At 40.1% G+C, this 12230-nt stretch overlaps 1 protein-coding gene across 7 annotated transcripts in view; it reads left to right on the top strand.

The window, feature by feature from the left end:
- Window positions 1-4195: 4195 nt before the first annotated feature.
- mark4b (MAP/microtubule affinity-regulating kinase 4b) overlaps window positions 4196-12230 on the top strand; it is a 53751-nt gene continuing 45716 nt past the window's right edge. For 3 of the 7 annotated variants that reach the window (XM_047594000.1, XM_047594005.1, XM_047594004.1), the window contains exon 1: window positions 6969-8145. In XM_047594000.1, the coding sequence (XP_047449956.1) occupies window positions 8098-8145 (48 nt within the window). In that variant the 5' untranslated portion in view covers window positions 6969-8097. Of the gene's footprint in view, window positions 4327-6968; window positions 8146-12230 lie in introns of those variants that run through there. The other 4 variants (XM_047594002.1, XM_047594003.1, XM_047594006.1 and 1 more) reach the window with 2 other exon arrangements.

The raw sequence follows: 12230 nt of genomic DNA, 5'->3' as shown, positions 1-12230 counted from the left end.
AAGACTGGGAGGACTCAGACTGTGAACTGGTTGCTCTGCAATTCTCATACATTCATCTGCCGCAAGAGGAAGATGTGGTTATGTAATACAATAGGTGTTCTTTGAAATACTTTGAAAGCAGCAGCGTAGTTGCATGGGGGGTCCAAGTCTCCTGTGAAAAGTGCAGCACAGCACATCTAGAATGAAAAATCCCCAGTGCACACTTACAGATTCAGGGAGTTTCTAAGTGTCAGCGACATATTTGGTCAGAAGGAAGAAGGAGTTTGTAACAATAAGTGGCCTGTAGAGAAATAAAATGTCTGTTTGTTTTTGAACTTGAGATGAATAGTTTGATGGTTATTTTTCTAAGTTCTAAACCTTATTTTAGCAAAGTAAGCGCTCTCAGTTGTTGTTAGTTTATTGAATTAGGACAATGCACATTAATCAACACTTTTGCGTTAGTTATCAGTATAAAGTTCCATGTTAGCTACACAACACAGACACAGAAGACTTTAAAACAACAATCATACAATAGACAATTACAGAACCAGACACAGACAAAACAGACAATATTGTGAAAAACATCACAATTATAAAAAAAAAAAGAACATTAATGGGCCAAGAACCTGAATGAGTCCTGAATAGACTTGCTCTTAAGAAGGCAGTTAAAGTTTTAGACAGGAAACCTCTTCACTTTCATTATTGTGATGTCCTGAAAAAGTATAATATTCTTGATCTAGACAGTTATCAAATATTTAAAGGTGTCCGTCTCATTTTCAAGTCCTAAATGCATAAAATAATCAAACACACATGAAATGAAGGTGAACTTTCAAACAATATAATATGATACATATAACAGCCATATAATAATATCAACAACAACAACAACAACAATAATAATAATAATATCGGACAAAAAAATTTTGAATAAACCAATAACAGTTACAATAACAATGACAAAATCACTTATAACACTCGGAGAATCTATGCTTCTGACATTATCTGGGGACTTATTCCATCAAGATGTGACTCTTTATAAGACGGTTGTTTGCATTGAGCTTGATTTAAACAGGAGGCACAACAAGTAAACCCCTCACAACCTGCCCCGTGTGATGGTTATGAACATTATGAACATGATTACTGAATCTGAATCATGATCTTTAAATTACTGAAACGGCTGTACCCATTTTAAGAACTATGTCATCAATATGTGTGGTTCAAGATCATTTCTCATCAACAGAAGGGCAGAAGGCAATACATTTAGTTTTTGTTATATAAAAGAGAGACTTGAGACCACTCTAAGATATTAAAACTTTTCTACCACATCAAGTCTCTCTCCATTGACTGCTACAGATGGTTGATCGCCCTCTGCTGAAAGAACATGCAAACTGTTTTTAGTGTCAAGGTACAAACAAGATTGATTAAGCCAGTGAGATACAGGTTCCAGTGCTGCTGAAAACAGTGCAGCAGCTTCTTGTTTTGTATTTGCATGGACATATAGAGTACTGTATCATCAGCATAAAGTTGCAGATTAACATTTGGGCAAACTTGAGAGACTGAATAGAACCTGTCCGAGAATGCAACCTTGGGGTACATCAGTAGAGCGGCTGAGACTCACTTTAACCTCCTCTTCTGTTGTAACCTGGAGGTGATTAAATAAACTATGATATAAACTATGTTGCTTAGGTTAGGTCCTTAAATTGCCTCTGCAATTTAAAAGGCCTTAAGATGTTCAAACTTTCAGTGGCTGACAGATACAATGCCTCATTTTGCTTTTCTAAGTCATTGTAGTTAGTTTAAAAATGCAATTTTAACATAAAACTTACTCGCATCATGATAACAGGTAAAAATCTGAAAGAAAAAAATACAGAGATCCACAAATCCATGTATTCCATCAGCTGAAATTGTTGGAATTTCAAGAATTATTAAATTACAGTATTCTGCAAATTATGTTTCAAACGTTACCAATCAACATTCAGAAAAGATTTGAAAAAGATAAAGCAACTAAAACTTAAAAGGAACAGAGTTCTTTTACAAAAAAAGAAAAAAAACAAAAAACAAAACAAGATTCAGGACTAAACTTACAGAATGCTGTGTTTCTGTGTAAGGAACCAGTTTATGGAACAATCTGAGCAAAGAAACCAAATCAAAATTTCATTTAAAAGAACAATTAAAGCCAGTATGTTAAGGAAATATAACATATTAGTTTAATTGTCCTACCCGCTGTGTAGTCATGGAAGGTCTGCAAACATTTCATGATGGAATTGTATCTTGGGAACTAAGAACTAAGGGAACTAAGGCTGATACTTGTTTCATTTCATTTCATTTTATTATTATCATTATTTTGCTGCTTATTGTGTTTTTGTTTTTTTAATTTCGGTTCTTTGTAAATTGATTCTTGGAGTAAAGGGGCAGATTTTATAAGATTATTCTTCTTTCTGCTCCCTTTCATTCAGATTTCTGAATGTTTGTGTTTATATTGAATTGTTTTGTTTTAATCAATGAATTAAAACTACAAATGAAGAACTTAGTCTGGGTTTGGGCTTCATATATCACCCTGATGATGTTCCAATGCATCATTAATTACCCTCTCTGCTTTACCAACAGATGGCACCATAAACTCATTTTATAGAGGAAGGTTTTCAGACGACACACTTTCATTTTCATTTTCTTCTTAATGTTCAGCTCCAACAGGGTTAGTTGCAACAAATTGATTAGTTAATCGATTACCTACTGAGCCTGTTTTTTCCTCCAGGCAGAATCTGCTCTTTCAGTCGGTCGCATCAAATGTTTCAGAACTAATATTATTTACTGAAGAGGATCGATGATTTCATCTCTTTCCTCGAAAACTTTTGGTGTTTGCGTGCTTCGTTTTAAATCTGCCCCAGTGACGTTATCAGCTGGCTCTGAGCTTGACTGTCTGCTGTACAGTAGGTCAGGCTTTAATCCCGTCCAGATTACAGTTCATGGCATCGTGGGAATAAGTGTGTGTGTGTGTGGGGGGGGGATTAGCAGAGACGACACTGTTACAAGTGGCATCATGCCAAAGAAGAGAAGAGGAGGTTATGTATGTGTTTTTGTATTTATGTGAGAATTCTTTTTAATACTTTAATCAGCGTTGGTGGTTAAGAAAGTCATTTTACTTCTGTCTCTGGACGTTTGAAGGTATTTGAAGCTCTATATGTCCTTAAACAGAGTCCATTTGAGGCCTTTGAGCCTTAAAAATCACAAGTCAAAGAACAGATTTACTTAAAAAAACAAAAACAAATCATTCATAAATCAATTTTGTCCTTTTTACGGATTCATTTTACACAATAATCTAATTCTACCTCAATATCGACGTTTACTTTCTTAGCAATTATATTATATTCCAATCTTTTAGCATTACTTTATTTCCCAGCCCTCATTCTGCACTACTGTGACAAGGTATTTTCTGATACAAGGGATAAATAAACATTGTCTTATGTCTTATGTCCACCAGCTTCTGCGAAGTAAGATGAATAAAACAATGATGTTTTTGAGTTTAACAGATAAAAGCACGTGGAGATCTTCGGGGTTTGATTAATGTAGTTGTATCCCAGTCTTAGAAACTACTGAGATGTGTTTAAATGCGGACTTTGCTTCTTCAGTTTGAAGACGATTTGCTGGTTTTAATGTTAACATTGTGTTTAGATTGAGGTTCGGTTGAAGGGTGGGGCCACAAATGTAGTTTTTACTGCTAAACAAAAAAAAAAAAACTTTAGCTACACAAAGGTCCTCGCAAAGTAGGAGCAAAAGTGTTTGTTTGTGTGTCGATGCCCTCGGGGTGGGTGTGAGCTGCTGGCTGGATCAATCCAGCTTTGCACACACACACACACACACACACACATAGAGAACAACACAGTGGCAGACTCGCCCACCACCTCCCTTCCTTTTCCATAGCCCATTAGAAGTATTGACAGTTCCACATCCAGTAGTTTTTTTCTCTAATTGGTTTACACACAGCTGACTGGACAGTGATGCTAATGAAGCCGGTGCACTCTGTAACACTGTGTTCAGTACATGCTCTGCAATCCGTGGAAATATGGACCGCTCCTGCGCTTGTCCTTTCCACCACCATTGATTCCCCTGGTGTTCCAGCCAATGTCCTTCTCTGCCTCCGCTCTCTGAGGGACGACAGTGAATCTGCTTTTGTGTCGTTCACCTGTTTTGTTGCAGCGGCAGCAGCAGCAGCAGCAGCAAGCAACCAAGAAGCGCTTGTAGTCTGAGGGAGTTAAGGTCGCTGAAGGTGTCAGTCATAAACAGGAAGTAGGAGGGGGAGGAAAGATGAGGCCCTGGATTCGGTCCAACAGGTTCAGATCAGTTCAGGTAAGACTTCCAGTTTTATTGATATGCCAACAGTAGTTATGTAAAGATACCTTAGACAAATCACTATTTTCTCCGTTATCAGTTTATTAGGTGCACTAAAGTCTGATGCAAGAGTTTCTGTGTATCAAGTCGTATCCTGCAAATGTTCTCGACCCTAAAACTAAGCCCTTCTTCATTCATTTTGCTGACATTTATTCAGCAATGTTCTGGTAACATTAATGCACACCTGAAGGTAAATTGAGGAAAACGGTTCATATCAATAAAAAGCAAAGCCTGATCATGCAGTAAAAGCATTTAAAAATACATAGAACTCACAGCTATTTTTTAAGACGGGTATTGTAAACAGAAACTTGAAGTTGCTTCCAAACGTTTGGCCTGTGGTGTATGTTTTCATTTTCATATTCTATAAAGATCCTGGGTTTAAATTCAGGCTTGAGTGCACCTCTCTATCTTTTAGCATCATTCAAAGAAATGTCCTCTACGTGGATGTGGCTGTACACGATGGCCACACGATTTATGTTCTACTGTCGGTGCTTTGTTTCGATCAACATGACAGCAGGTACAAAACATGAAATAAAAAAATAAATAAATAAATGAAAAGGCATTAAAACATCTTCAGGGGAGGGCGACTGTGTCCGTGAGGTTTTGGGTTCTTCTCTCATTCCAGCTGTGATCAGATTAAAAATCAGATGAAAGAAGAAATCCTCCTTCTACCTGATGAGCACAGATTAGAGGATTTAAGGAAGATAAAGTCCATCCACTGTTTGTTGGATGCTCAAGAATCCTCCAGCATGCACTCACCTCTGGACTTGAACCAAGTAAAAAAAACAAAAAAAAACAAAAACAAAACTCTGGGATGCAGTTTAATCCACATGTAACGACTTTAAATTTGCAATGTGTTCAATGCTATGCACGTGTTTTTTAGGTGCTATGGGAAAAGTTCACAATTTACTGCACATGAAAGTAATGCGAAATTTATTGTGAGGTTCAAATCAATATATATGGAAGAGGAAAAATCTAATTAGAGCAAATGCATTTTTACTTTAGTTCTAACTTTAGTCTTATAATTCTGAGAAAAAGTCAGAAGAATTCTGACTTTAATCTCAGAATAATATCGAATAAAGTTTATAAGGATTTAGTTCTGCAGAATGAATCCAGATGGAGAAGAAATGTGATGTGATAATTACCGCTGGGTTGCTGCTGTTAACAGGAATTAGTCTTGTTGTTTAATAAACGTGTTAAATTGTCAGTAAGTGTTGGTTCAGTCGTCTTAAATAGGATTAATTGTGATGCTGAACCAACAAACCCAAATGAGGCAAAGCCAGATTTCCTGGTAGGAGGTCTACGTAAACTTCTTGAAGCATTAATGACGCTCTCTCTGTCTCACACACACACACACACACACACACACACACACACACACACACACACACACACACACACACACGCTTGTGCACGTCTGTATGAATGGAGTAATTGTGCCTTTAAGAACGTGGGGGGAAGGGTTGGTGAAGTGTGTTGAGTTCTGATGCTGTGGGAAAGATGAAGTTTTGTTTCACTTTGATATGAACTTGGAACATGAAACTGTTTACAAGTTAAGCTGATATGGGTGGATGTGTCATCGTATGTGATGCGCATATTTAAATTTGAGGCTGGTCTGGTTATGAGAGCTGAAGAAGATGTCATTAGAGGTAGTAGTCTTATCTCCTCAAAGACAGTTTGCAGTGGTGCTGTATCTCCATTTCCCTTAAGATGGGACTGTCCAGCTGCAGTGTCCTGTTTCTGTTCGGGGACAAACTTCAGCCTCCTGCCCAGATAGATTTCACAGAGCTTCCTTATGAACTTTCCTTTGAGATTGGGAAACAAAAATATGAACGAATGATATCCTGAATGACATCCACAAGAATCTTTGAAACGGAAGATGCTAACTGAGATGTAACTTTATTGATCCGAAGCAGGAGAAACTCAGGATGACACAGCAACATTAGAAAAAAGTTACAGAGGAAAACATTTAGGACACCTTGCACATCTGGTGTAATCATAAATAGATCTATATGTACATGTTTATATACACAATAAATATGACCATACGCAATATGTACAATACATTTGTACATATAAAATAAAGAAATAGTGATCGTAAACCAAAAAACTATTCCTCAGTTTGTATCATTTATTTTATATTTATTCTTTATAAACGGTCCTATAAATATGTAAAATAAATACATTACATTAATATCTATATGAATATACATTTTTAAATATACTGCACACATATCCATAAACAACAACAATAATAATATTAATAATGATTGTTATTATTATGTGACCCAGGAAAATGCCCACATTTAGCCACCAGGGGGCGATAATGATATTTTAGAAGAAAGGAAAAGCTGGCATTGTTCTTCTTGAGGTGTAATTAAGGAAATTTAGTCATTAAAAATAATTAAGATAACAATCATTAGATAAGAATTATTAGATAAAATTAGCTAAATGTGACTTTATTTCACGAACGTTGGTGGACGTGTCCGGAAGACGGATTTTATGCGGCGCACCTGAAGGCGGCACGACTAAACCGAGGAGAGAGAGAGAGAGAGAGAGAGAGAGAGAGAAAAGGGTGCGCGTGTGCGCATGCGCGTCCCTGGGTTGACGTCCCTCTCTAGTCGCCACTCTTTCTCTAGTCACTGTGTGTTTGGAGGCGGAGGATTAAACCCGGTCCGCCACCGTCTCAGTCGTTAGAAGAAAAAAAAAGACAAATTATATATTTCTGACACGGGAAGAGACGGACTTTCATCCCCGGACGTTGGCGACGTGTTTTCATTCACCACTCGCAGCCGAATGAGAGGAGCTAAAGGGCGGACTGGAGCGGTGAGACTGGCTGGCTGGGAGGCTGCACATCCGCCGCTTTCCTTCAATACAGTTTGCCATTGATTTATTTCCCAAGGCCCCCGCACACACACACACACATCTCTCGGCTTCTTCCACCGGTTCCTGACTCTCTTTCGTGGGGCTGTTTGTCCGTGGGAAGCGTTAAAAGAGGGGGGGGACTACTACTCCTCCTCCACCTCCTCCTCCCTTTTTCTCTTTCAACTGGTCACAGGGAGACTCGGAGCCCACCACTGTTTCCTCTCATCGACCATTTAGCAGCAGCAGAAGAAGAAGAAGAAGAAGCAGAAGAAAAAAAGAGAAGAAGAAGAAGAAGAAGCCTCAATGATTGTGTTTTCTTCCCCTTTTAACCCGAAGACGATGCTTTTGAAAGTGAACCGGTGACCGCTGTTGTTGTTTTATTGTTTGTTAAAGGACCCAGGCGGTTTTTTACACAGAGATGATAGGGTAGCATCATCACATCTGGGTGGGATTGGGGGGGGGGGACGTGTGAAGCAAAGTGGAGGGGGTGTTTTTTATTTTTTCTTCCTTCAGTGGAGGCTGGGCTGGTACCAACAACAACAGCAGACAGACATGAGGTGGATGTAGTAAACCAGTTTACTGTTTTTTTTGTTTTGTTTTTGTTTTTTTTGTTTTTTATATTTAAGCTGGATCACTGTCTTGGTGATCTGTGCTGCCTTCAATGACAATGAGGATTGTATGAGAAGAAGTGAAGGTCTGATTTTTCTCCCATACACTGGGCCTGGTGGGACTGACAGCCAGGGCTAAATCTGGGGTTGTTTTTTGTTTTTTTTTGTTTTTTTGTTTTTGACCCATTGTGAACACAAACCCACACTTTCATCTTTCTCCTGCACGGCGCAAACGAAACGCACTCAGGGACGAAACATGTCTTTACGCACGGCACTGCCTGGGAACGAGAGAAACCCGGACCATGTAAGTAGATAATTAAAAGACAAGGCGGGTGTGTGTTTGTCACCTTCAGGTTTTATTGTGTTTCTGAAGAAAGTGGTCGCAGTAACCCCCCCATCTCAACCTTCTTGAGATTAGTGTGCCATGTGCAAAGAGCAGCTGCAATCAAGCAAGGCAACACAGACTAATCTCCCCTAGTTCATTTGGGACGGGTTTGCAATTGGACACACAGACCAGGCCGGGATGGAGGCTGAGATGGGGGGAGACAGACATGGGGAGAGGGATGAAGGATGGGAGGCGTGGAGGAGGAAGAGGAGGAGGAGGGGGTGGTGGATTGTGTGCTGAGTCTGATTTCAAACGCAGGCAAATTGCACACATTTGAATCAATGAGACGCCTTAAAAATCCTTCCAGACTTTCACCTCCACCGCTGCCTTCGCCCCCCCCCCCCCCTTCAGCTGATCAATAATGAATGCATCTGATGTAAGACCACCCAGCCCTTTCCACACCCAGCCTGCCCTGCACCCATGCCTCCACTGCATCCATCCCTCCCTCCCTCCATCACCTTCCCTGTCCCCCTCCACCCTGTCTGGTCTGTCCAGTTTCCGCTTTAGTGTAACTGACAGACGGCTCAGTGGGCAGCCCGATATTGGAAAATCTGCTGTGTCAGGCTAGCCAGGTTCGTCCTGCTGGTGTTTTTCTGCGTGTGTGCGGCAGCGTCTAGCTGGGGGGGTTATTGCAGACTTTAAAGTGTTCTTGGAGCATTTTGCACAGATAATATTGTGAATGTGAATCTCTCGAATGTCCTTTTCAACACAATAACGACTCCAGAAAGTGCAGCTGTGCAGCGTTACCCCACCTTTATCTCAAGGGCACCTACCTTAACGCCAATCGGCAGCCTCAATTATTACTCACTGCTTTTGTATTTAAAGCTCCAACAAAAGAGCTGCTTCCGTTTGTAGCAACAGCCGGCAGCTGGCAAAATAAAAAGTACTTCCCTCCTATGTTTAAAGGTTATTTAAAGGGTATGTCGTCACTTCAATCTCTATCTGCTGCTCGGATATTGTGCAGATATCTCGCACAAACCAATCCCGATCATCATCACGTCGATCTTTTATCATATTGATTTGGGTTGTTGCATTTGGCTGGAGTTTTATGTGCGCTATGGCAAAATACATGGTACATGCTGCCTCGTTTTATGAATCTGCTGGGTAATAATGGCTGCGCTACCTTGCAGGACCAGAGGGACTTTTGGATATCTAACTCCAAAAAAAAGTCGTTTTAACTAACAATAAGTGCCAGTACACGCCCTGATTTTAATGCAGTGTAGAAAAAACATTTGTATTTTGTGTCACTGCTGGTGGAAGAGACGTCTTTATTGGAAGCAGAGCAGGGTATTAACTGTGCAGCCGGCAGCTGGGCGGCACAATGATTTCTGTCCTCGGTCAAGCACAAGCCACTCGTGTTAGTAACCTCACCATGGCAACTACAGGGTGTCCTCCATATCCCCACCACCACCACCACATTACTCCCCCCACCACCCTTCCCCGTCCCACCCTTGCTCACCCACTCTTGTCCATTTTAAGAAACACAGACCATTCACCTGCTCCCGGAACAAGAGGCCTTATCTTACGCCAAATGTAAAAAAAAAACAGTAGTTTTAAAACAAGAATTTATGTTAACTTGTGTAAATATGAGCTTAGTGGTTTTCTTTTTGGTTTTAGTTTATCATCTATAGAGGTCAGAGGAAGGACAGGATGAGATCAAAAAGCTGTAATAGGTATACATGGCATGAAGGTATCATGTGCACGTAGCGATGCTTAGACATGTTGCTGCATGCAGCAGTGCATTTTGTACGCGACACAGAGAGAATAGGTGGAAAATAGAGATTATTTGTTCTGTTTTGTAACCTTCTGGCTGGCAGAAACCATCCTAAACACGCCATTACACAACTGGACCTGTGATTTTTTTTTTTTTTATCCTCCTGGGGCCTTTGTCGTCTTCTGTGATCATTATCACCACACTGAGTTATTATTCAGTCACAGCACTCGGGACACGACATCCACCACTTTCACACCAGGGTCGACGATTTGCGTGTTTTGTACGCTCTGTTCCCTCCAGTGCTTCTCCTCTGTTTTTTTTAGTCCTTTTTCATTTCAGTTCACTTGTCCTTCCCTGTGTTTACTTCCAAGCCAAAGAAACCAGACCTAACCCTGGTGTCTCTTCTAAATCCTGGCAACAGTCCTTTGTGTGATTTAACCATGAATTTAAGGGATGTTTACAGTATTTTTGTGTAGTTGGTATTTTCCTTTTCCTGCAAACCAGTACAGATGACGGTTTGTTGGGTTTCCAGTTGACGTGCGTCAGAAAGTTTCCCACAAAGTGCATCAGACGAGGGATGCTCAGATACCGCTTTTTTTGTTCAGCCGAAGTACAAGAGTCCTGTCTTCATCTGTTCCTTTGATCAGAGGTCTCTGTAGCACGGTCGCAGCAGGAGTCCCATCTGATACCAAGAGCATCAGAGGAGCTCACTGATGTGCTTTTTTTTTTATTTTTTATTTTTTTCCCAAAAGGAGCCAGAACAGACGGCTTCTTTTTCCAGACGTATCCAATGGTGAGCTGTGAGGTTGTCTGGTTGTTGCTACTAGCATGTAGCATGTAGCACGTGCTGTTCCAATGTTGGTCTTGGCAATATAATTATGTTTTATGGTGAATATTCCACCTTTGAGTGAAGTTTACTTAAGTTAACGGCTGTAGGAATTGGATATCGTTTTTACTCGATCGTTGTTCTAGGTAGAAATAGGCAGCACAAGTTGGAGAAACATCTCTGCTGTAATGTTGTGAAATAATGAGTGTTTATGGTGTATGTACAGTCAGATGACTTTAACCGAACTAAACCTGCATCTATTAATATCTATATTTCTGTTTTCTAGGAAGAATGAGGTAAATGATTCTAACGAGTTAAATAGACATGATGTACGTCTGGCCAGCTACAAAAAGTACAACTATTTTCCTTGAGGGTTAGTCATTTTTTTTTTTTTTTTTTTATCTGTGTGTGTGTGTGTGTGAGAGAGAAAAAAGGAAGTCATGTCGTAGGTGTGGGTGAGTACTTGTGTGCACATGCACGGCTGTGCGTTATTACGAAAAAGGCCAACGTGTCTGTGTGTGTGTAAGGCAAAGCTTTCGTGGTCCTCGGACAAGACGAAGATCCATGAACTTGTTGTCCTGACGTGTGTGTGTGTGTGTGTTACCCAGAAGCTGGCAGTCACCTCAGATATCCTCGGTGGCATTTGTTTCACTTAGAAACACACAACATACAGTCACAAACAACCTGAGGCTTTTAATCATCTGGTCTGCTGAGACCAACTGAACCATGTATGATTGGTATAAAATTAGGGGGGTCGGGCTGATATTAGATAAAGTCTATTGGTCACAATGCCTTCGCTGATGTGTGTGGTTTTTTTTGTGCACGAGCCACCAGCTCAACCAAACTGAAATGTGTTACGGTTGCAACAGTAGCCCAAAGGTCAGAGAAGCGAGAAATAAATAGATCTTCCACCATTGTGCCCCGTGACTTAGACTTACACTTAGACTTGGGTGGATTTTAAAGATCCACAAGAGAAATTAATTGGTAAAAGTAGCTTAATTGCTAACAAAAAAAAAAGATGCAGAGCTGCCATTATTTTTCTAGTTTCCTTGTCATTGTGAGCAGACGTGTGAGCCTGTGGTAACGCAGACTAGATGCAGCTATGAGTGTGTGAATGTAAAGCTGCAGCGCTGGAAAAGAGCTTAAGAGCTTACCAGACTCTCTTGTAAATGGCTTCCTCAAGAACATGTCTGTGCAGCTTTTTTAAGGAAAATTATAGGATTTGCCAAACTGCTATCTGATTATTAATACTTTCGTAAATGCTACGTTATCTGGTCTGTTGTTTTTAAAATGCACTTTTTATTTCTTCTGCTGTTGAGGAACTTTTAAATATATGTGCATAAAAACTTTTATCAGTTTAGTTTCCTGCACATACGTTCTCCAGATGTAATTAGGGTGGTGATACAAAGGTGCCAGTAAATGTAGGTTACAGATAAAACTATGTGTTGTGATTAGACTTGGCAC

The sequence above is a fragment of the Mugil cephalus genome, chromosome 9, assembly GCF_022458985.1.
Source record: "Mugil cephalus isolate CIBA_MC_2020 chromosome 9, CIBA_Mcephalus_1.1, whole genome shotgun sequence".
Taxonomy (NCBI): domain Eukaryota; kingdom Metazoa; phylum Chordata; class Actinopteri; order Mugiliformes; family Mugilidae; genus Mugil; species Mugil cephalus.
Note: the sequence above shows the minus strand (reverse complement) of the source record. Positions and strands in the feature narration are given on the sequence as shown.